The sequence below is a fragment of the Pongo pygmaeus genome, chromosome 3 (assembly GCF_028885625.2).
Source record: "Pongo pygmaeus isolate AG05252 chromosome 3, NHGRI_mPonPyg2-v2.0_pri, whole genome shotgun sequence".
Lineage (NCBI taxonomy): Eukaryota > Metazoa > Chordata > Mammalia > Primates > Hominidae > Pongo > Pongo pygmaeus.
In genome coordinates, this window is record NC_072376.2 from 90,751,462 (window position 1) to 90,777,356 (window position 25,895).

Sequence of the window (25,895 nt, forward strand, 5' to 3'; positions counted from 1 at the left end):
TATTTCTTCTTAAGAAATGCTTGTTTTATGTATACAGTTTTAATTTCTAAAAATGCTATTGTCCTCTTTTTTCATCTTTTACTGTTTTTACTCAGCGATATTTTGAGATCTATGTTTTTTAGGTGTACATGTAATCTGTTGCTTCTAACTGTTGCATAATATTTTATGGTATATGTCTTAGTCCATTTGCATTGCTATAGGGAATACCTGAGGCTGGGTAGTTCATAAAGAAAAGGGGTCTATTTGGCTCACAGTTCTGCAGGCTGTACAAGAAACATGGTGCCAGCATCTGCTTCTGGTGAGGGCTTCAGGAAGCTACCACTCATGGCAGAAGAGGAAGGGGGGCAGGCATCATCACATGGCAAGAGAGGAGGAAAGAGAGAGGGTAGGGAGGTGTCAGACTCTTATTAACTACCGTATCTCATGGGATTTAAGAGAGAATTCATTCAATCCTGTGAGAATGGTACCAAGCCATTCATGAGAGAACTGTCCCCATCACCCAAACATCTTCCACCAGGCCCCACTTCCAATAACTGGGGATCAAATTTCAACAGGAGATATGGAGGGGACAAATATTTATCAATATGTGTCTGCTATATTTTATCCATACACTCTCAGCAAGAGACAGTGAAGAACTTCAGTGATCACACCCACCAGCTTCCTGACACCCTGTCATCAAAAATAATGCTTCAGTGCACATCCTCATACATGTCCACTTACAGACTTGAATGAGAATTTTCTTGGATATACAATCAGTTTATCAAAATCAATTTTGATAAACTACAGGACATGCATATACTTAATTTGAAAAACTTGTGTTGGAATACTTTCCAGAATGTCACTAGAAGTGCATGAGGGTTGCTATAACCCTATATTCTCTTCAAAACGAGCATTACTCATCTTTTGAATTTTTGCTAATTTAATATGTATAAAGTTATATCTCATTTTAATTTCTAATTCTCTAATTACTAATCTTTTATATGCTTGTTAGCTTATTGGGTTTCCAATAAGCATATAAGCTTATTTTTATCCTTTGTTTCTTATTTTATTATGTTATCTTTTACTCACTGATTTGCAGTACTTTCTTATATTTCCCAAATATTAATTCCTTGCCAGTTTTAGACATTTTAGGTATTAATAACACCTTTTCTTTTTCTGTCACTTATTTATTACCATTGACTATGGTGTTCTTAGTTGATCAGAAGCCTTCAATTTTGAAATAATCAAATGTATCCAGTTTTTGCCTTATGATTAGTCCTTTTGAAGTTTAGCATAAAACATACCCGTCACATATCACGCTAGATTCTTCCTCTGTTCATCTTTACTACAAAAATAAAAGTGATAGGTTCCTTCTTTGGGGCACTCATGACATTTACACATTTATGACTCATAAAAGCCTGTCTTTGTTATATATTTTATGGGAATTTTACTGGTGACAGGTTGAAATGTGCTTTAAAACACATACATGTACTACAGATACCATCTTCAGCTTTGAGTCTACATGTCTGTATTTGTTTTAAGTTCAAAAGAGAATTCTCTGCTTATCCAAGAAGTAGTTTTTAATTTAATAATATTATAAAGAAAATACAGTCTATTAGTCTGTGTTACCCACATGACAATCTATCATTATTCTTAAGCACATTTTAGAACCTTATTATTATTATTATTTTGCTTGCTAAGCATATGCTTTGAAACTTGTCATTCACTAACTTTTTTTTAAGATCTAAAAAGTCACTGCTAACTTCATGCTTTCTATAAGGAATTCTTATACAAAAGATGTGGTAGAGGAAAAAAAATGCAACATTCTTCAGGGACTTAAAATCAGGTTAGCAAGTCACATATAAATGTTCACTGGGATATTCTCTCACCATTTAGCGTGACTTAGGAAGTATGAGAGTGAAACTTCTCTCTACTCATATATCCTTTGCAATATGTTAGAACAGTGAATTTGAAATGATCCAACTAAAAATATCCTCCTTCACATCACATGACTCTACTATTGAGGCTGCTGTGTTATCTGAAATGTTGTGACCATATTTTACATTTTCTCAAAAATACAATCCTCGGTAGAGAATAGTCTATTGAGAAACACTTGGTTCCTTTCCATCAAACAGGGATTTGGATTGTTGTCTCACACTTTCTGTACTCAACAGTTTTCAGATGAGATATCATTTAGCAGCAGATTTGAAAATTCTTTAGCACTTGAAGGTATCTTTAGCCTAGCACAAAGCCTTTCTGATTTCTTTGTAAGACTTCAATTTTTACAAAGGAAAAGAAGTGTTACTCAACTCTCCAGGACGTTTAATCAGTATGTTAAACCCCCGTCATCAGAAATCTACCTATTTTAATATGTGAAAATGTATTAAGCAGCCCAGAAAAAAATGTGGGAAAGAACACAGATGTTCTACATATGCTTTTTAGTGGGTTCTCTGTTTTGTTGATCTTGTTTTTCATAATTCATCACCAATAATTAAAAATGGTTTGGCATGTTCTAATACAAGTCTCCACATATAGGTGGGTCCCACTCAAGCATGAACTGTTAAATTTGAACATTTTGTTTTATAAATGAAACTGGATCCTTTTGAATTTGTGTTGACTTTTTGATGCAATAAAGAAGAAAAATAATTTTCTAGGAAAACCAAGCAAATCAGTGATATCTTGCTGAAAATTTTAATCTGTCTTGTGCTATTGGCTCTAGGTGAAGAACTGTACGGTCTATATCCACGATGACTCCATGTTTGAGCCAGAGGAACAGTTCAGGGTCTACCTCGGCCTTCCTCTTGGAAACCACTGGAGTGGAGCTAGAATTGGAAAGAATAACATGGCCACCATCACCATATCCAATGATGAAGATGGTAACAGAAGAAATTATCTTTAGTTACTCTTAGGTTGAGGGGACATAAACTGACATTTAATTATTAGTGTTTTGAAAAATAAAAGTGCTTTAAGAATGCCTACTGATAACATTCTCTGAATATTTATATAAAATGTTGGTGGCAAATGATCTCCCTCTACAGAGATCCAAAAAATTCGTAGATATTTTTCATATCATTATTCCCTACCACAGTGCTAGGAGATATGGAATGATTGTGGTCAAAAGCTGAGACAGAAATGCTAAGACAGAGAATAAAAGCCATTTAAGTCACTGTAGTTCAGGAGCAGGATTGGAAATAAAGTTGGAATCAGTGGAATCCAATGAACTGATTTAAAACACTGCCACCTTCCTGGAAAAGTCCAATTTCTCAGTTTTCTTCTCTCTAATTTGGCCTACTAACCTAAAAAAAAACTTAAGCTCTATAGTCAGGTGTTAGCCAAGAATGACCCAGGCACCAGGGAAGACAAAACCTGTTTCAAACTGGGACATAATTGTTTCACTAAAATAGATATTTTAATGAGTGAATAGATAATAATGTTACAAATAGTGATAGCTGTTTTTATTGAATACTGTATACCAAGAACTATGCTAAGCATATTATATTATCTTATTTAATACTGGAAGGAATTTCTCGAGGTTGGTGCTATTATTTCTATATTATGAATAAAGAAACTGAACCCCAGCACAGCTATATAATTTGCACTCTTAGTTACACAGCTGTAAACAGCAAACCTGGATGTGAACTTCATTCTGTCTGATTCTAGAATCTATACTCTTAAGTATACTCTTAAGTGACTCTTAGGGTTTCTAGGGAAATATCAGTAACTAACTTGGACATTGGATAAAATAAACTCCAGCTTCGAAGTTGAATTAGTCCTTGACCCCAGGAGACTCAAGTTCAGATCCCAAAGTGAACCTCTCCTAGGTACACAGAAAACCCATCACTGAGGCTCAGGGAAATAAGATTTATACTCTGCTGCAACTAACACAAGAATAGACAACCAAACACCACATGTTCTCACTCATAAGTGGGAGCTGAACAATGAGAACACATGGACACAGGGAGAGGAACATCATTCACTGGGGCCTGTTGACGGGGACGGGGGCCTAGGGGAAGGATAGCATTAGGAGAAATACCTAATGTAGGTGATGGGTCGATGGCACATGTGGCTTGTAACGAACTTGCACGTTCTGCACATGTATCCCAGAACTTAAAGTATAATTTTAAAAAAGGCCGGGTGCAGTGGCTCACGCCTGTAATCCCAGCACTTTGGGAGGCCAAGGCAGGTGGATCATCTGAGGTTGGGAGTTCAAGACCAGCCTGACCAACATGGAGAAACCCTGTCTCTACTAAAAATACAAAATTAGCCAGCCGTGGTGGCATGCGCCTGTAATCCCAGCTAATCAGGAGGCTGAGGTAGGAGAATCGCTCAAACCCAGGAGGCAGAAGTTGTGGCGAGCCGAGATCGCACCATTGCACTCCAGCTTGGGCGACAAGAACAAAACTCTGTCTCAAAGAAAAAAAAAAAAAGATTTATGTTGTGCTGCAGTGACCGTCCTAGGTTTCAAAGGGCGTTCTTATTGCAAACTACAAAACCTCAAATGAGGCTTATCTTCTACAGTTAGGAAGATTTGACTTTCTGAGAGGGAAAGAAATGGAAATAAATACAGAAAGTAGAAATTTCTGCCATATTCTATGATATACACAAAATGGTATAAAAGTTATCATTACTCTCCATTTTTCCATCTTTTTATCTCACTCTCTCTACCACCACCCCACCCGTCCCCATGAGATACAATAGAAAAGGCATGATTTGAATTTTTTGGTAAAAATCAATATATTATTTATTTATTTATTTATTTGAGATGGAGTTTTGCTTTGTTGCCCAGGCTGGAGTGCAGTGGGGCAATTATGGCTCACTGTAGCCTCGAACACCAGGGCTCAAGTGACTCTCCCACCTCATCCTCTTGAGTAGCTGCGACCACAGGCACATGCCACCATGCCTGGCTATTTTTTAATTATTTGTACAGATGAGGTCTCACTATGTTGCTCAGGTTGAATATATTATTAATCATTTCCTAGCAACAGGATTCCATTAGGAAATCTTGTGTTCCTGAATTACCCTTGTAGCTAGTCACTGAAAGCACCCATACTTACCTATATAGCTTGTAGGAAATTAAGAAAAGCTGAGGATGGGGAGGTGAGAGCATTAAGAGGAGAGGGTCCAATGGACCAGAGGTGAGGGGTGGACTTGGTAAATTTAAGTAGTATATAAATGAGATAAATTATAAAACTTTGAAATTCATATCTCATGAATGAAAAGTTGATTTATGTGACAGGTATTTATCTAGGGCCTACTATGTCTCAGTCCCTTGATAAACTGTTCAAATTTTAAAACATTCTGTGAACTGTAGTGCCGAGATGGGAACTTGGACATCATGAATTTCAAGGTCTCTACAAATAATTCCACCCATTATGTTGTTTTTAATAAGGAACATGTGAGACATAACTCCTGCAGAATCACAAATAAATAATTTTTTCCAAAGCATTGTTTAGCAGTAAATACTGATTGAGTTTTATGACTGCAAGCCATTTTGCCTTCATACTGTTAACTAATGTGAACAATTTCTTCTTGTCATTATAAGGTGTTTTCCTGGGAGTCTGAATCCTTTGTGCTATTCTAACTGGCTCTTGTTTTCCTAACCACATTTCCTTAGCCCCCACCATTGAGTTTGAAGAAGCTGCATACCAAGTCCGGGAACCCGCAGGCCCAGATGCCATTGCAATTCTGAACATCAAGGTGATCCGCAGAGGGGATCAGAACAGGACCTCCAAGGTTCGCTGCAGCACGCGGGATGGCTCTGCCCAGTCTGGTGTGGATTATTACCCAAAGAGCCGAGTCTTGAAGTTCAGTCCCGGTAATTGAATGACAACCTCAATCTGTGGGTTTTACTTAATAGAGGGGCAAAAATCTTGTATTTGAAGAAAGGAATAAACAGATAAATGAAAAAGCAAAACAGTAGTTCCAACAGCATAAAGCATTTTTAAGCACACATTTGAGATTGCAGGTGAAATTTCTAATTCGTAAAAATGACGTGGGGGAAAAAGAAATAGGTCTCTTACTTTAGACCATGCTGGGCATTTTGGTTCATTTAAAAGAATTTTTTGTTAGCCTAAGATTTGGTTGAATGATAGGATCACTTGGTTAAAAAAAATACACACATAACTGGCACCATTCAACAAATATTGCTGAAAAGTGCTGTGCTGGGTCAATCAGAGATTACTACATCTGAAAGGCACAATCCCTGTGTTCAAGTGGTTTAATATCTGCTAGGAAACAGGATACCCAGTTTTGGACTTTCCAAAACAAAATTTATATGGAGATGAGTTTGGGAAAAGAGAGAGATGGAGTTCAGGTCATAGATCACAGCTTAAAGATCTGTGATCTTCCACTCTCCCCCTTTCAGAGGACATTTAAGTATTAATCCGATGGGGAGAATGAGACAGGAAAAGGGTTGAACTGTGTGCTAGGTTTCTTCACAGAACTTTCTGAAATCTAACTGGTATAGATCCTGACACCATTTGCGATGTAGCCGGAGGAGGGCAACAGTGCTAGGAGAACTTTTCAGAGCTGTCTTGGCAAGTGGAAGGAGAAAATGATGCCCTCAGAAATGATGGGGGTTGAAGGGAGATGGTCTCTATTTTCTCTCCCCTCACCAGAGCTTTAAAGGGCTTCTGGCTCCATCCCGTCTGTGTCTGACTGATGTTTGCTGGAAAGCTAGATCCCCTCCTTCCATATCTCCACACGGAACTGTCTTTCACTTTTTACTTTTCTGCATAAAGATCTGGGGAAAGGATAGGTCTAGAAGGAACTTAGCCCAGATGTCTGTAAACTAGGAAAGGGACTTTAACTTCACTGAGGTATTTGCACCTTCAGAAACTCACCTTACAAAAAAAGAAGTGGGTCTTTTTTATATGTATATACTTTAAGTTCTAGGGTACATGTGTGCAACGTGCAGGCTTGTTACATAGGTATGCATGTGCCATGTTGGTGTGCTGCATCCATTAACTTGTCATTTACATTAGGTATTCCTCCTAATGCTATCCCTCCCCCAGCCCCCCATCCCCCAACAGGCCCCAGTGTGTGATGTTCCCTGCCCTGTGTCCAAGTGTTCTCATTGTTCAGTTCCCACCTATGAGTGAGGACATGCAATGTTTGGTTTTCTGTCCTTGTGATAGTTTGCTGAGAATGATGGTTTCCAGCTTCATCCATATCCCTGCAAGGACATGAACTCATCCTTTTTTATGGCTGCATAGCATTCCATGGTGTATATGTGCCACATTTTCTTAATCCAGTCTATTATTGATGGCCATTAGGGTTGGTTCCAAGTCTTTGCTATTGTTAATAGTGCCGCAATAAACATATGTGTGCATGTATCTTTATAGTAGCATGATTTGTAATTCTTTGGGTATATACCCTGTAATGAGATTGCTGGGTCAAATGATATTTCTGGTTCTAGATCTTTGAGGAATTGCCACACTGTCTTTCACAATGGTTGAACTTTTTACACTCCCACCAACAGTGTAAAAGCATTCCTATTTCTCCACAACCTCTCCAGAATCTGTTGTTTCCTGACTTTTTAATGATCGCCAGTCTAACTGGCATGAGATGGTATCTCACTGTGGCTTCAATTTGCATTTCTCTGATGATCAATGGAATTAATTAGATCCCATTTGTCTATTTTGGCCTTTGTTGCCATTGCTTTTAGTGTTTTAGTCATGAAGTCCTTACCCATGCCTATGTCCTGAATGGTATTGCCTAGGTCTTCTTCTAGGGTTTTTGTAGTTTTATGTCTAACATTTAATTCTTTAATCCATCTTGAATTAATTTTTGTGAAAAGTGTAAGGAAGGGATCCAGTTTCAGCTTTGTATATACGGCTAGCCAGTTTTCTCAGCACCATTTATTAAGTAGGGAATTCTTTCCCCATTGCTTGTTTTTGTCAGGTTTGTCAAAGATCAGATGGTTGTAAATGTGTGATGTTATTTCTGAGGCCTCTGTTCTGTTCCATGGGTCTACATATCTTTTTTGGTACCAGTACCATGCTGTTTTGGTTACTGCAGCCGTGTAGTATAGTTTGAAGTCAGGTATCGTGATGCCTCCAGCTTTGTTCTTTTGCTTAGGACTGTCTTGGCAATGAGGGCTCTTTTTTGGTTCCATATGAAATTTAAAGTAGTTTTTTTCCAATTCTGTGAAGTCATTGGTAGCTTGATCGGGATGGCATTGAATCTATAAATTACCTTGGGCAGTATGGCCATTTTCACAATATTGATTCTTCCTATCCATGAGCGTGGAATGTTCTTCCATTTGTTTATGTCCTCCTTTATTTCGTTGAACAGAGGTTTGTAGTTCTCCTTGAAGAGTCCTTCATGTCCCTTGTAAGTTGAATTCCTAGGTATTTTATTCTCTTTGTAGCAATTGTGAATGGAAGTTCACTCATGATTTGGCTCTTTGTTTATTATAGTTGTATAGGAATGCTTGTGATTTTTGCACATTGATTTTGCATCCTGAAACTTTGCTGAGGTTCCTTATCAGCTTAGGGAGATTTTGGGCTAAGATGATGGGGTTTTCTAAATACACAATCATGTCATTTGCAAACAGGGACAATTTGACTTCCTCTTTTCCTAATTGAATACCCTTTATTTCTTTCTCTTTCCTGATTGCCCTGGCCAGAACTTCCAATACTGTGTTGAATAGGAATGGTGAGAGAGGGCATCCTTGTCTTGTGCCAGTTTTCAAAGGGAATGCTTCCAGTTTTTGCCCATTCAATATGATATTGGCTATGGGTTTGTCATAAATAGCTCTTATTATTTTGAGATACATTCCATCAATAGCTAGTTTACTGAGAGTTTTTAGCATGAAGAGCTGTTGAATTTTGTCAAAGGCCTTTTCTGCATCTATTGAGATAATCATGTGGTTTTTGTCACCGGTTCTGTTTATGCAATGGATTACCTTTATTGATTTGCGTATGTTGAACCAACCTTGCATCCCAGGGATGAAGCCAACTTGATCGTGGTGGATAAGCTTTTTGATGTGCTGCTGGATTCGGTTCACCAGTATTTTATTGAGGATTTTCACATTGATGTTCATCCGGGATATTGGTCTAAAAATCTCTTTTGTTGTTGTGTCTCTGCCAGGCTTTGGCATCAGGATGACTCCAGCTTCATAAAATGAGTTAGGGAGAATTACCTCTTTTTCTATTGTTTGGAATATTTTCAGAAGGAATGGTACCAGTTCCTCCTTGTACCTCTGATAGAATTTGGCTGTGAATCCGTCTGGTCCTGGACTTTTTTTGGTTGGTGGGCTATTAATTATTGCCTCAATTTCAGAGCCTGTTATTGGTCTATTCAGAGATTCAACTTCTTCCTGGTTTAGTCTTGGGAAGGTGTATGTGCCCAGGAATTTATTCATTTCTTCTAAGTTTTCTAGTTTATTTGCATAGAGATGTTTATAGTTTTCTCTGATGGTAGTTTGTATTTCTGTGGGATCAGTGGTGATATCCCCTTTATCATTTTTTATTGCATCTATTTGATTCTTCTCTCATTTCTTCTTTATTAGTCTTGCTAGTGGTCTATCAATTTTGTTGATCTTTTCAAAAAACCAGCTTCTGGATTCCTTGATTTGTTTGAAGGGTTTTTTGCGTCTCTATCTCCTTCAGTTCTATTCTGATCTTAGTTATTTCTTGCCTTTTGATGGCTTGTGAATTTGTTTGCTCTTGCTTCTCTAGTCCTTTTAATTGTGATGTTAGGGTGTCAATTTTAGATCTTTCCTGCTTTCTCTTGTGAGCGTTTAGTGCTATAAATTTCCCTCTACACACTGCTTTAAATGTGTCCCAGAGATTCTGGTACATTGTGTCTTTGTTCTCATCGGTTTCAAAGAACATCTTTATTTCTGCCTTAATTTCATTATGTACCCAGTAGTCATTCAGGAGCAGATTGTTCAGTTTCCAAGTAGTTATGCAGTTTTGGGTGAGTTTAGTTAATCCTGAGTTTTAATTTGATTGCACTGTGGTCTGAGAGACAATTTTTGTGATTTCTGTTCTTTTGTATTTGCTGAGGAGTACTTTACTTCCAATTATGTGGTCAATTTTAGAATAAATGCAATTTGGTGCTGAGAAGAATGTATATTCTGTTGATTCTGGGTGGAGAGTTCTGTAGCTGTCTATTAGGTCTGCTTGCTGCAGAGCTAAGCTCAAGTCCTGGATATTGTTATCAACCTTCTGTCTCATTGATTTGTCTAATATTGACTGACAGTGGGGTGTTAAAGTCTTCCATTATTATTGTGTGGGAATCTAAATCTCTTTGTAGTCTCTAAGGACTTGCTTTATGAATCTGGATGCTCCTGTATTGGGTGTATATACATTTAGGGTAGTTAACTCTTCTCGTTGAATTGATCCCTTTACCGTTATGTAATGGCCTTCTTTGTCTCGTTTGATCTTTGTTGGTTTAAAGTCTGTTTTATCAGAGACTAGGATTGCAACCCCTGCTTTTTTCTTTTGCTTTCCATTTGCTTGGTAGATCTTCCTCCATCCCTTTATTTTGAGCATATGTGTGTCTGTGTCTCTGCATGTGAGATGGATCTCCTGAATACAGCACAATGATGGGTCTTGACTCTTTATCCAATTTGCCAGTCTGTGTCTTTTAATTGGGGGCATTTAGCCCGTTTACATTTAAGGTTAATATCGTTATGTGTTAATTTGATCCTGTCATTATGATGTTAGCTGGTTATTTTGCTCATTAATTGATGCAGTTTCTTCATAGCATCAATGGTCTTTACAATTTGGCATGTTTTAGCAGTGGCTGGTACTGGTTGTTCCTTTCCATGTTTAGTGCTTCCTTCAGGAGCTCTTGTAAGGCAGGCCTGGTGGTGGCAAAATCTCTCAGCATTTGCTTGTCTGTAAAGTATTTTATTTTTCCTTCACTTATGAAGCTTAGTTTGGCTGGATATGAAATTCTGGTTTGAATAATTCTTTTCTTTAAGAATGTTGAATATTGTCCCCCACTCTCTTCTGGCTTGTAGAGTTTCTGCCAGGAGATCTGCTGTTAGTATGATGGGCTTCCCTTTGTAGGTAATCCGACCTTTCTCTCTGGCTGCCCTTAACACTTTTTCCTTCATTTCAACCTTGGTGAATCTGACAATTATGTGTATTGGGGTTGCTCTTCTCGAGGAGTATCTTTGTGGCGTTCTCTGTATTTCCTCAATTTGAGTGTTGGCCTGGTTTGCCAGGTTGGGGAAGTTCTCCTGGATAATATCCTGAAGAGTGTTTCCCAACTTGGTTCCATTCTCCCCATCATTTTCAGGTACACAAATCAAATGTAGATTTTGTCTTTTCACATAGTCCTATATTTCTTGGAGGATTTATTCATTTCTTTTTATTCTTTTTTTCTCTAAACTTCTCTTCTCGCTTTATTTCATTAATTTGATCTTCAGTCACTGATATCCTTTCTTCCACTTGATTGAATTGCCTATTGAAGCTTGTGCATGCATCACGAAGTTCTTGTGCCATGGTTTTCAGCTCAATCAGGTCATTTAAAGTCTTCTCGACACTGTTTATTCTAGTTAGCCATTCGTCTACCCTTTTTTCAAGGTTTTTGGCTTCCTTGCGATGGGTTAGAACATGCTCCTTTAGCTCGGAGAAGTTTGTTATTACCGACCTTCTGAAGCCTACTTCTGTCAGCTCGCCAAAGTCATTCTCCATCCATCTTTGTTCCATTGCTGGTGAAGAGCTGTGATCCTTTGGAGGAGAAGAGGCACTCTGGTGTTTAAAATTTTCAGCTTTTCTGTTCTGGTTTCTCCCCATCTTTGTGGTTTTATCTACCTTTGGTCTTTGATGTTGGTGACCTACAGATGGGGTTCTGGTATGGATGTCCTTTTTGTTGATGTTGCTGCTATTCCTTTCTGTTTGTTAGTTTTCCTTCTAATAGTCAGATCCCTCAGCTGCTGGTCTGTTGGAGTTTGCTGGAAGTCCACTCCACACCCTGTTTGCCTGGGTATCACCAGCAGAGGCTGTAGAACAGCAAATATTGCAGAACAGCAAATATTGCTGCCTGATCCTTCCTCTGGAAGCTTCGTCCCAGAGAGACATGCGCCTATATGTGGTGTCTGTCAGCCCCCACTGGGAGATGTCTCCCATTTAGGCTACACAGGGGTCAGGGACCCACTTGAGGAGGCAGTCTGTCTGTTCTCCGAGCTCAAACGCCATGCTGGGAGAACAACTGCTGTCTTCAGAGCTGTCAGACAGGGACGTTTAAATCTGCAGAAGTTTCTGCTGGCTTTTGTTCAGCTATGCCCTGCCCACAGAGGTGGAGTCTATAGAGGCAGTAGGCCTTCCTGAGCTGTGGTGGGCTCCCCCCAGTTCGAGCTTCCCAGCCGCTTTGTTTACCTACTCAAGCCTCAGCAATTGCAGACGCCCCTACCCCTGCCAGGCTACAGCCTTGCAGGTTGATCTCAGGCTGCTGCGCTAGCAGCCAGCAAAGCTCCGTGGGTATGGGACCCCCCAAGTCAGGCATGGGAGAGAATCTCTTGGTCTGCTGGTTGCTAAGACTGTGGGAAAAGTGCAGTATTTGGGCAGGAGTGTCCTGTTTTTCCAGGTACAGTCTGTCACAGCTTCCCTTGGCTAGCAAAAGGAAATCCCCTGACCCCTTGCACTTCCCGGGTGAGGCGACGCCCCTCCCTGCTTCAGCTCACCCTCCATGGGCTGCACCCACTGTCCAACCAGTCCCAGTGAGATGAACCAGGTACCTCAGTTGGAAATGGAGAAATCACCTGTCTTCTGTGTTAATCACGCTGGGAGCTGCAGACCAGAGCTGTTCCTATTCAGCCATCTTGGAATGGTCCCTGAAGTGGGTCTTTAAGGCTTGAACCCTCACCTGTTTCAGGTCACTCACCCTCCATGTTACCGTCTTTGTGGAGGCTGGCTTGGTAGATAACCTTGAGCCACTGCTTCTCCGGAGACAGCTTTGGAGGATATCTGTATGTGCAAGCCCTCACAGCCAAACAGGAGCTCATGCAAAATGTAAGGGGGAAAGAAAAATTAAGCAAAAAACTCATAACCAGGGTAAAGTGTATTTTGGATCATAGATTTTTATTACTGCCAGCCAGTGTCAGGCAGGGGCCATTAATCCTCATATGGTGTTGAACAGTAAATCTGCAATACTGAGCCTCTACCACAGGTGGAATTTGGTCTGTGAAAAAGATTCCTCACTTGAGATGGGGCTAAAGTGATTAGCAGCCACTGCATTTATAGAACACCACTAAAAAGAAAGAACATATTTTAACATGATGTCTCAGCAGTGCCAAGCTGCACTCTCTTGGGTGTGTTTCCTAATGAAGGCTTTGCTCTCTTTTTGTTCTGTCCTTGGCGAAGGTGTGGATCATATCTTTTTTAAAGTTGAGATCCTGTCCAATGAAGACCGGGAATGGCATGAATCTTTCTCACTAGTCCTTGGCCCAGATGACCCAGTGGAAGCAGTTCTTGGGGATGTGACTACTGCCACGGTGACGATTCTAGACCAGGAGGCAGCAGGGAGCCTCATATTGCCAGCACCACCCATTGTGAGTTGCTTGACCCAAAGGATTGCTGTTTTACGTCTCAGTGACTAGTAGATGAGAACTGGAGGGAAGTACTCTATTTCTTTATTCTTCTAACCCAGTGGTTCCCAACCAGGAGCCATCTTGCCTTCCATTCTCCCCTTTCCAGAGGACATTTAAGCAATGTCTGGAGACATTTTTGGTTGTCACAGTTGTCACACCAGGTGCTACTAGTATCTAGTGGGTAAAATCCAGGGATACTCCTAAACATCCCATAATGCACAGGGCAGCCCCTGACAACAAAAGGAATTATTTGGCACAAATGTCAATAGTGTTGAGGGTAAGAAACCCTGTTCGACCTAAAAGTGATACCAAATCCTGTTGGTATCTTAGTCTGATAAAGATAGAAAATACAATACAATTGATCTTCTCATTTCTTTGATGGGACTTAGAAGAGTAAGAAGGTAATACTACCTCATATCTATCATCCCACATATTCACCATATTTATAGAATTAAGTACCTGTGGGAAGGTAGTACCAGATTTCCTAACTTGGGGTGAATAGAATGAATGCACTGTCCTTACAATTAAGAGGAAAACACCTAGAGGTTGCCAAGGAAAATTTAACCCGTAACTGTGAAGCAATCAGAAGAAGCCTTTTAACTTCCGCTAACTTGTCTCATATATTAGAAAAGAATGATGATTATTTCAAAATGTGTCTCTTATTTGGCCATGGAAGAAATATACCACCTCTATTTACTCTTATTTTGCCAAATGTTCTACTATATACCATCAACTATTTAATGCAACTTTAAACTAGCAACTGCTATTCATGATACAGATTTGGTTCCAATGTGCAGGAAAATCAGAGTATTTTTTTACATGAGTGATAAGGCTCTGACTTAGGAATAAAATTAAAAGGATAATAAAGCTTCTAGCCCAACCAGTAGAAAGATCTTCTCCACCACTAAAGATCTGCAGTATCTTTTAAGGATGCCTGGCAAAGAATTATAAAAACTTCTCCTGTTATATTTCAAAGAACCTGTAGACACTAAGAGATCTTGTGGATCTCTAAAGAAAGGGGCCTTAGTTCTCTGATCTTGCCAATACCCAACCTGAACTGAAGCTTTGTTGCTCTTTCGCAGGTGGTCACACTTGCTGACTATGACCATGTGGAAGAAGTTACCAAGGAAGGAGTCAAGAAATCCCCCTCCCCAGGCTACCCGTTGGTCTGTGTCACCCCCTGTGACCCTCATTTCCCCAGATATGCTGTCATGAAGGAGCGCTGCAGTGAGGCTGGCATCAACCAGACATCTGTGCAGTTCAGCTGGGAAGTAGCTGCCCCCACTGATGGCAATGGGGCCCGGTCTCCCTTTGAAACCATCACTGACAACACACCATTCACCAGTGTCAACCACATGGTAGGTCTAGGGGTCTGGGCCTGGTTCTCCCTCCCTGGGAGAGAACTGGTGTTGTTCTTTGTTACTCAGATAATCAAATTCCTTATGGTCCATGCATGGAATTCGGAATAAAACAAATAAGCAGGTGCACAGTCTTTTTACTCTTATACATAAGAAAACGTTATATGCTGTAATAGAAAACTAAGCTAGTTAGAAGACCTGTTTGCAAATCCTGGTTCTGCCTGTTTTAAACTAAGTAATGTTAAGAGGTTACTTAATATCTCTGAGTCTCAGTCTCCTGATCTGCAAAGTAATAATTCTTCTGCTTAGCTACTTGACAAGGTCATTGAAAAATGTGACCTATAAATGACAAAGTCAGTGAAAAACTCCAGATAGGCACTGTTGATTACTATTAATGTATCTCCAATCATTCAGTAAGTATTAGCACATAAACTCCTTATGGACATGAACCAAAGTTTCTACCACATTTCTATAATGCAGTAGAAACGTGGCCCAAAATGGCCAGGACATCGATGGCACATAGAGGGGACCAGTTATTAAATAAAAGAATAGAATGGTTGCTGAATGATCAGCATGTTACAAAGCTCTATGGGAGGCCATGAAAAGACATTTGTGCAGCAGTTGCTGTCCTCAAAAAGCTTAGAGACCAACACTCCTGACACCATAAGAGAACAATGAATAGTATGTTTTCCCAACCTTAACAAACAGTCCACCACAGTGATCCTGCACATCACACCGATAAAGCTGGTTCTCTTCCAAAAGTGAGCTGAAAGCAGTTGAGATTCAGGCTTAGTATAGTACCTGGCATGTAGTAAGCATTCAACAATTCTTGCCTAAAATTATGTCACTGAATGATGTTAGACATCAGAGATTTCTTTCAGACCAAATTTCTCTAGATTTTCCTGTTCATTCCACAGTTTATTCCCACTGTAATAAGAGCTTCACTGGGATGGGAGACTAGCAGAGGAAAGCCACTAGACATAGATGGGAGGCTTTGGATAATGCAGGGTCATTCATACCCACTCTCTTTGGCACAGCTTATTCAGAAAGGCCTGAAGAGCAATTCTTTTGCAACATAACCTAGTTCAAATTTAAATAGTCTTCTCTATTATTAAAAAATCAACATGGCAAGAATTACCAGCGTATTTCTTAAGTATCTATTTCTCTCTTCAACAAAGCCATAAAGGAGGTGTGGTCTGGTTGGAGCCAAATGTACATTTTTAACAGATAAATTTATGACTTTATGCTTCAGGTTTTCTTCTTGCAATGAATTTGTGACTAGTACCCTTTACCCTAGTTTCCTTCGCTTTATCTTGATTTCTTCAATTATTTATTTAATGCCATTCTATTATATGCATTCTTGTAGGATGCCTCAAATCCCTTCTGTACTAAGTTCATGTATATATAAATAAGTAAAGCATTGGCAGCTAATTAAAAAAAAAGTTTAATGGAAAATTTTTCTTTAATTTTTAATGGACTTCAGTGAAAATTGTTTTCATGAGTAAAATGTATAAGTTTGTGTGATTGCTTTGTGAGAGGTCTGTGGCAAACAGAACTACTGATTAATTTTTCTTGTTGTATACTTCCCTATGTAAACGCACACATAACCTAAAGAGTCCTGGTGACCTACATTGCCTCTGCATAGATTGAGTTAAGCACTCTTAGGGCTTCTGTATGTTTGGAGACGTGGAGGAACCTGTGGAAAGACCTTCAAAGGCTAGAAGTGTCAGAGGCCAAGTTCTCAGCTTCAAGCCTGCATGTTATTATAACCCTTGCAGTGTGTGGTCACTGGGTAGGGAGATGCGATGGAGGGAGGATAACAGTAGGACAAAGAGACCATGAGAATTCCTGGGAAGGAAGCATATTTCCTCTGTCTCCCAACATCATGCTCTCAGCAACAGTGATTTGGAGGCCAACCAGTCTTGCTAGAAGCCTGAATAACACTTGGGTCATCCTTCTGCTGAGCCTAGTATATAAAGAGAACAATACTATTAATGGAAATCATTCATCTATGGGTTTGTGCTCCACGTCTGTCTACTTGCTTGTTGACTATCTTACCCCCTTAGGCTATAAGTACTCACTGATCTGTCTCGAGTGTCTGGTTCATAGTTAAAAGTCAATACTTAGGTGATGAATGAATGAATAGATGGAACAATCAATGGATGGGTGGATGGATGACCTTTATAGATTAACTTGAACCAGATCATGTAAGGAGCTGTTTAAGTAGGGTACTCACATTGGAGGTGATTTATTCTTTCTGGTAGGTCCTGGACAGCATTTACTTCAGCCGGAGGTTCCATGTGCGTTGTGTGGCCAAGGCTGTGGACAAGGTGGGCCATGTGGGGACCCCCTTAAGGAGCAACATTGTTACCATTGGAACAGACAGTGCTATCTGCCACACACCAGTGGTGGCTGGGACATCCAGAGGCTTCCAGGCTCAGTCCTTCATCGCAACCTTGAAATACCTAGATGTCAAACATAAGGAGCATCCGAACAGGTCAGGCAGGTGGTGCCTTCCACCACATTTAGATTGAAGTGAATCTCAGGTCTCCTTTGTGTGTTTCCCAGGACGATCAATAAGGGATGCTTCTGCACAATAAAAATGTGATGATGAATGCATCAGTAAAAGTTTAAATCTGTGAAGGTCCCTCAAGCTCGGGCCCCCTGCCTGTCTTCCTAGTCTTTCCCTCACCTTGTCATTTTCACCAGCCAGTCCAACCACAAGGAATCATGAGTAACTTCCCAAGTGCTACAGGCTCTTACAGGTTGCATACCTCTGCCATGCTGTTACCTCAACTCTCCCTAGCCCCTTTCCACTGGCCGGAACCCTACTGTCCTACAGTACCTACTGCATGGCATCTCTTCTAGGGACATTTCCATCTCCCCTAATTTAATTTGGAGGTTTCCCCTCCTGGCTTCTCTGGCACCTGTATATGCTTCTTTTAGAAGATTATTAGCATTCACTCTCTCTGCCCTTTAGTAGATGGTAAGGCCTGAAGACCATGGGTATGTATTTTGAGTATCTTCTGCCAGTATAGTGCTTCTTGGCATCTAAGAGGCACTCCTCAATATCTACTGAACAAATAAATAATAACATTGTAGAAATTAGGAGACGTTGGACTTAATTTTTTTCTGGGCCACCATGATGGGAAATAGATGTTTTCATTTTTGCATAGCAAAAAAGAATTTGTGTATGCTATGCATATTTATTAAACACTATATAGTATTCAAGTGTGTGCCTTTATGAACAACTCAGTTGCTCATAAACTCAGAAAAATGAGTTCCTTTGTATGAATAAAACATGTTTGAATGAATATGTACACGCTTCTTTCTTTCCTGACACAATAAAATGTATCTTGGTGACCCCTTCCTAGAAAAAAGGCCCTCCTCTTCACTTCCAAGGTTGTGATTCCACTTAAAAATGTGGCTCTTTGCTCAGAGAGACAAGTATATAAACTCAAAACACACTTTCAATAAACACGCTCAAAATTTAAACTGGTACAATGACAAAAAATGCAACCCATAAGTACTATCGTGTCGCAGTCTTAACCAATATTTATTAAACTCATTTCTTTTTTAGAATTGTACACTATGTGCTCTGGAGAAACAAAAGAAGTGAAGGAAATGCTCCTTGTCCTCACAGTGGAGAGGCAAGACAAACAGAGTCTGAAAACATTCGAGAAATAGCAGCCAATGTAAATAAGTTACAGATTTCCTGGTCCAAAGGCTGCCTAAGAGCTGAGGATGTAGATCAAGGAACAGCACACTGCAGATTGAGGCTGGCAGGGCTGGACGCATAGTGCTGATAGGATTTACAGGCAGACTGGAGAGAGAAGGCTGTTTTCAGTCAGGAGAGACGGTATAAGTAGCTGGATATTGTAGTTTCTCAGATTTGGCTGGGTGGAGGAATTGGTTTTAGAGTTTAAAAGCTCAACGATATATTTTTGACTCAAATACTTAAAGAAATGTGAGTGTCAACCTTACCTAACTTCCATAGACATTCACTGTGACAGAGCAGGGGAACAGGCCCTCTCTAGTCACTCAGCTTTAGCTCCTGAAAAAACAGAGTTTCCATTAAAAGCAAAGGAGAGCTTTAAAGTTATTTGTGGTTGTGATGTTATCTTTTCCTGTATAGAAAAAAAATCTATAATTCTAGATTGCTATCAGTCCTCTGTCTGGAGGGTCTCTTAGAGGGAAGCAATGATGCTATGTGTATATGTATACGCCCTGTTCAGATAGAAATCCTACCTGGAAAGCTTCAGGAAGAAAAAAAAAATATTAGCTCATTGGCGAAGACAAATTAGGTGATGAGAAAGAAGTATATCCTATTGACCATTTATAGCAGTCAGCTAAACATTTATTTCTGCCTTTTTCCCCCTAGAATCCACATTTCGGTGCAGATCCCACACCAGGATGGAATGCTGCCCCTTATCTCCACCATGCCATTGCACAACTTGCATTTTCTACTGTCTGAGTCCATCTACAGACACCAGCACGTCTGCTCCAATTTAGTTACCACCTATGACCTGAGAGGCATCTCAGGTGAGATTGACAAGTTTAGGACTGGTCTTTCCATGCTAGCCCAGTGCAGTTGACTTTCAGGATATGCCAGAGCGAGAACTGCTTTTCATGTTTTCTGGTCCTCAGAATCCACATATTAGTGGTTTTCCTTCCTAGCACACATGCAAATGCCATTAGCTCAGTCAATGCAGTGGACAGGAAGAAACAAGGACTTTGGAATCACACTGGTTCAAATCCTTATTCCACTGAACAAATATAGTTTGACCTTTCTGAGCCACTGTTGTCTATAACATGGGAATAACAATTGCTACCACTCAAGATGAGGATTAAATGCGTTGACATTTTTAAAGCACCTACTATGGTATATTTTAGTGTCTTCATTCCCTTAGAGTGAGCATGTTTACATTGGTGCTCCAAAAACCTGTTATAGAAAGCTAAAGTGAAGATGGTATAGGATGAGTTCTCCAGAAGCAGGAGCTGAGAGGGAGTTTGGGGTTACAAGATGTTTATTAGGGATCAATATCTGTGAAAGAGAAGGAACGAAACAGGATTGGGCAGAGGGAGAAGTCAAGCTGCAATGCAGGCTGAAAAAGCCATCTCGGCCATGGCAGGGAGCTCTGGAGAGACTTGTCCTACTTCCAGCTGACACAGCCAGACCCTTATAGCCTACCTAGCTTAGTCACTGGATGCAGGCTGCCCCACAAGGGCATGACCTTGAGCTGAGCCAATGTGCAGCTGACGCAGAACTGAAGGAGCTGACAGCTGAGGCAGCGCATCTCTGTGTTCACCACAGCAGACATTTGACTTTACAAAGAATTCTGTCCATTTCCATTTACCTTAGCAAGTGCACATTAAATGCATATTTCCTCCTTTCACAAATGATGAATCATTTAACAGTGTTTTTGAAGATAGAAATGCATTCATATTCTCTTTCATATTCATTAAGCATCACTTTTGGTCATGATGGTCTTTATACAGTAGAAATTAGCTGAGTGAAAATTATTTGTAAATCACTGAGCTACATATGAAAGTTTAATTGGTCCACATCTGTAACTAGTGGAAGAGACATACTATGTTTAAATACTAAACTTTGCACCTGTTCCTGCTTAAAAGCAATTAAATTCAAGACATGTTAATTGAGTACCTAGTCATCATAGGGCAGAGGGCTAGGTGTTGGGTCTCAAGCATTCTAAGATATTTATCAACCCTTTTAAAATACTACAGTTGCTTTTAGTACTATAAAAAGTTTAACCCAGCCGGGCGCCAGAGGCTCAGGCCTGTAATCCTAGCACTTTGGGAGGCTGAGACGGGTGGATTGCCTGAGCTTAGGAGTTTGAGACCAGCCTAGGGAACACAGTGAAACCCTATCTCTACCAAAAATATAAAAAATTAGCCAGGTGTGGTGATGTGCGCCTGTAATCCCAGCTACTCGGGAAGCTGAGACAGGAGAATCGCTTGAACCCAGGAGGCGGATGTTGCAGTGAGCCGAGATCGCACCATTGCACTCCAGTCTGGGTGACAGAGTAAGACTCCATCTCAAAAAAAAAAAAAAAAAAAAAAAAATTTAACCCTTATATTCTAAAATTGTATCTGTGTTCAGCTCCCTACTACATAAAGTTCTCCCTTAATTTAGAGCCATTCATGTGCTTGGCAGCATTTGATTAAATAATTTTTGCCTGGCACAGGTGAGAGTTACAGGCATCATTAGTGAGCTATTTACTCATTAACAAAAAATTAAGACGTTCCCCCGACAAGAGTTCACAAACTGTATGAGCAAGAAGTAGTCAAATGTAGGTGTGCTGGCTTTTTTTTTTTTTTTTTTTGAGATGGGGTCTCAAAAAAGAAATTTAAAAAATCACTCTTAAAATAGTAATTCACCAATGAATGAGCCATACAGTAAATCCATTTCTTCAGCAGTGGTGGGGACATATATGAAGCACAGGACCAGACTTGCCAGGTGTAACAGGCAAAGCTTCAGAGAGTTTTCCTTTCCGAGTTCTGCCACCTTCATTCATGGTATCATTTGCTCACCTTTTCCTCCCTGGTTCCTGTGGTCTCTTAGAGGTGGAGTCCTTCATTCAACACCTGGCAACAGCAGTTAGCAAGCGCTTTCCAAGATCCCTCACATTCTCCCTGCACATTGGGAGCCGTGGGTTGCTTTGTTAGTAGGGTCTCAGGTGACTGAAAGCACTTTTAGTGCAAAAGGGTGAGCTCTTCGCCCCACCCTGCTCCTTGGTGTCCACAAACCAAGTTATCGTTCCTTGTTCTTCCCTCCCTGGCAGAGGCAGGGTTCCTGGATGATGTGGTCTATGATAGCACTGCCCTGGGGCCTGGCTACGATCGCCCCTTCCAGTTTGACCCCAGCGTGCGAGAGCCGAAGACCATCCAGCTCTACAAACACCTGAACCTGAAGAGCTGCGTGTGGACCTTTGATGCTTATTATGACATGACTGAGCTGATTGACGTCTGTGGGGGCTCTGTAACCGCCGACTTCCAGGTGGGTGCCCTGGGGCTTGTCTGAGGACTCTGCATATGGGTGCCATGGTCAACCTTGTTTGTTCCTGAAGCACTTCAGTTAGCACTTTGCCTCCAGAACTGGGCCAACCAACTAAGGGAGTCTTCTTTATAAGTCCCTCAAGCAAGATCTTGGCAGCACTGAAGCTAGAGAAGGCCCCCAAAGTCCTCTAAATCAAGTTAATGTGGAAAAAACTTACTGTCTGGCATACTCACTTATGTAAAAATCCAATATTTACTTCTCTAGGCATATATGTTTTTGTATTTATAATGCATATATTTTGGAAAACCAAAAATATTTACATTTGATGCTAGGGTTATTACTACATTGATATATTCTCTTCCCCACCTGGGAAAATGCATCAGGTGATGCAACCTGTCTTTCAGAAGATAATAGGAGCTCTGTTGTCTTATGCATTGTGGAAAGATAATTGCTTAAAACATTTTTATTTCATACCTGTTCCAAACTGCCAGCCCCCACAAAAATAGACACTTTCTAAAATATATATTACCATTAAACATTAGTGTATTAGTCTATTCTCACACTACCATAAAGACAAACCAGAGACTGGTAATCTATAAAGAGAAGAGGTTTAATTGACTCACAGTTCCACATGGCTGGAGAGGCCTCAGGAAACTTATAATCATAGCGGAAGGGGAAGCAGACATGTCTTACATGGTGGCAGATGAGAGAGAGCAAGCAACAATAAGGAAAACTGCCTTATAAAACCATCAGATCTCATGAGAACTCACTCACTATCACAAGAACAGCATGAGGGAAACCACCTCCATAATCCAATCACCTCCCACCTGGTTCCTCCCTTGACATGTGGGGATTATGGGGATTACAATTCAAGATGAGATTTGGGTGGGGACACAGAGCCAAACCATATCAATTAGTGACAACTGAAAAATTTATAGCAAGAAGCCAGAGTCAGAGAAGGGCAGTTATATCAAAGGGCCAGTGAGACTAGGCTAATCTGTCCTCATGGGAAAATTAATTCTAAAACAGGTTCTATCCAATTTTGAGCAGTTATCTCAATGAGCTAAAAACTAGTTAGATGTTTGTTCTTCATTTCAAATCAGGTTTATCCTCACTGAAGGAGAGAAATTATAGAGGGATTTACAGTAAATATTTAGAGAAAGTGTCTTTGATTAAAATTTGTTGTTTTCTTTTTGGTGCCTCTCAGCCTGGTTTCCTCTCATTTTGTATACACTACTGCCATCTACTGAATAGAATTTTAAGGCATTCGTCGGTTTTCCATTTCTCCAGTTGTATAACCTTTGACTTTGGAAAATGCAAAACTAAGTGATTTGTTTCTTTCCTGGCCTCTCAAAAATTAGTATTCTCTGTTCTTTATGATTTTGCTGTAATTACATGTTTGAATATTTTTGTTCAGAATATGCTTAAAAACCTCAAAGACAAGGATTTCTTATATATCCCACTTTTAAACCAACACAGAAAAAATATATACACAGAAGTATTTTGTTGTTGTCTGTTTCTTTGAAAATAATTGAAATTACTGACGTATGGTAGGAAGAATATAGAACTTAGAACTACGGCCTAGTTGGTACCTTTTGCTATCAAATCAGCAGGCTTGGACAAGACATAACCTCTCTGAACCTCATCTGAAATTGTACTAATAATCTCAACATGAGAAGGTGCCTTGCACAGTGTGCCTGGCGTAGAATAGGCATGCAGTAAATATTTGTTGTTTTTTTTTCTTTTTAAAGATTAGTAAGTAATATCATGAGGGCGAAAGGAGGATAAACAAAAACAAATGAGGGAAAATTAATTTTGCCAATCAGCTAGAGAGTTTATTGAAGTTCTGATAGTGTGATTGGAGCAGGTGTATTTAGCAAAACCTGTGTATAAGGGACAGAACATGGTACAAGGTCCAAATAAAATCTGGAAATTTTCTTTAAAAAGAAAATAAAAGGGGGGTCGGGAACAGTGGCTCACACCTGTAATCTCAGCACTTAGGGAGGCTGAGGCTGGAGGATCACTGGAGCCCAGGAAGTTGAAGCTGCAGTGAGCTATGATAGAGTCACTGCATTCCAGTCTGGGCTACAGAGAGAGACCCCATCTCTTGAAAAACAAACAAACAAACAAACAAACAAACAAAGTAAGGCATGTCAAAATGGAATTTTTCAATGAGTATGGAGTTAGTTGAGTCTTTTGAGAAAGTTGGCATCAAATTTTAAATCCCTGACAACTTTGAATATTAAAAAAAAACTTTAGAAAAATATTAAAGCATTTGGTTTTTTTCCTTAATTACCCATAGAAACACTTTATACGTATTTTCAAACAAAAGAAAAATATAAGTTCCATAGTATATTGTAGTAATTAGCCAATGATAAAATAAAATTGTTTTAAGCTAAGTTTTTTTGTTATATATATATATATTTATTTGTGGAAAAAAGTATAAAAATATTTTTAAAATGTGTAAACTAACTCCCCATTCACACACACATATACAGCTAGCTTCACCACAAAAGCCTCTGCTACCATTCTGTTATCTTTCCATCCAGTTTTGTTCATTACATAGTAAAATAAAGATGATTGGGCCAAATTAAAAGCAGGAACACAAACCTCCTTAAAAGAAATGTTCTCTTGGAAGTGTGATGTGCTGCCTTTTCAAAACTCTTTCCAAAGCATAGCATGGGACAGGAAATTACTGAAGTACATGCAGCTCTGAGCTGTCCATTGGTGAGCTTCCTAGATATGATTTCAATGCTCGGGCCCTTTGTTCCTGGAGCAGGAGATGAGAGCACTCACTAAAACATCCTGAGTTAGGCACAGGCTCCTCCCAGGTGTCCGGATGTGGGCATCTTCCTGATGATGGTTGACTTGGGCTCTCCTACAGGTCACTGGCAAACGGTCAACACAGGGAGTTTGTACTGAGTGGTAGATCCCACATCCACCGGGTTGATCCTTGGGAATAATTGTGATATTCTAAAATTTCAGCCAAATCTTCTAGCAACTGAACAGAGCTCATTCTCCCACTTCAAAAGTATTTTTGTTCAAGTGTCACCTCCTTAGAGAAGCCTCTGCACATGACCCTGTCTAAAGAAGCATCCTGGCCACTTTCTATTCCATTACTTCCTTTATTTTTTTAAATAAGTAAGTGCAATCATGGGAGCTTGCTTAATAATTATTGAATAAGTGTGTGACTACATAGGTGAATGAAAATGGAACCAAGATGTGGTGATAGTATGTCTTTTCATCCCAGGGGAGAAATAACTCTGTGTGCATACTGCTTCCTCGGCAGGTGAGGGACTCTGCCCAGTCCTTCTTGACAGTGCACGTGCCTCTGTATGTGTCCTACATCTATGTGACAGCCCCCAGGGGCTGGGCCTCCTTGGAGCACCACACCGAGATGGAGTTTTCTTTCTTCTATGACACTGTTCTCTGGAGAACAGGTATGCCCACTGACGCCTTCACTATCCCTTTAGTTAGGGCCTCACTCAAGCAAGATTAAAAGAAGAGTAGTGACTTTTAACAGTAGCTGCATTTCTCATCCTGTTATCCCATAGACAAAGTGGGGCCACCTCAAAGTGCAGATCTGTGGTTCCTGAAATGAATGATGTCCTTCTGTCCTGATGCTGGAAGGTCTCAGCCCAGATAGCTAAGGTCCCAGAGTAGAGGATGGCAAGTGACAGATGAGTCCTCTACTGCCCATTAGGGATTCAGATGGGTGTGTGTTCTTTTGGAATATAACCCAAATAATCTTCATTTTCTCCTAGTGAAAAATGGTGTGGTTCATGTTTTTACAAAGCAAAAGGATCTTCAAATCAGATGCATGGAAATGGAAAAATGTGTCAAGAGCACTTGAAATATTTATGTCAAGTAGCCCACTTTATTCATTTGGCAAAGAGTCTGCTCTTTAATTGCATCCTCCAAAGAAGGGATTTTAACCTTCCAAAGTCAAGGGCTGTGATACTGAGTGTTTAAAATGACCTTTCCCTCAGGC

General features: G+C 40.1%; 1 protein-coding gene across 1 annotated transcript in view; it reads left to right on the forward strand.

Moving 5' to 3' along the window:
• The window catches only part of FRAS1 (Fraser extracellular matrix complex subunit 1), a 466,621-nt gene that overhangs the window by 416,415 nt on the left and 24,311 nt on the right, over positions 1–25,895 (forward strand). Inside the window, exons 60-67 of the mRNA XM_054485882.2 lie at positions 2,699–2,855; positions 5,594–5,794; positions 13,302–13,489; positions 14,611–14,886; positions 17,151–17,383; positions 19,268–19,428; positions 21,690–21,904; positions 25,194–25,344. Of these exons, the coding sequence (XP_054341857.1) occupies positions 2,699–2,855; positions 5,594–5,794; positions 13,302–13,489; positions 14,611–14,886; positions 17,151–17,383; positions 19,268–19,428; positions 21,690–21,904; positions 25,194–25,344 (1,582 nt within the window). The remainder of the gene's footprint in view (positions 1–2,698; positions 2,856–5,593; positions 5,795–13,301; positions 13,490–14,610; positions 14,887–17,150; positions 17,384–19,267; positions 19,429–21,689; positions 21,905–25,193; positions 25,345–25,895) is intronic.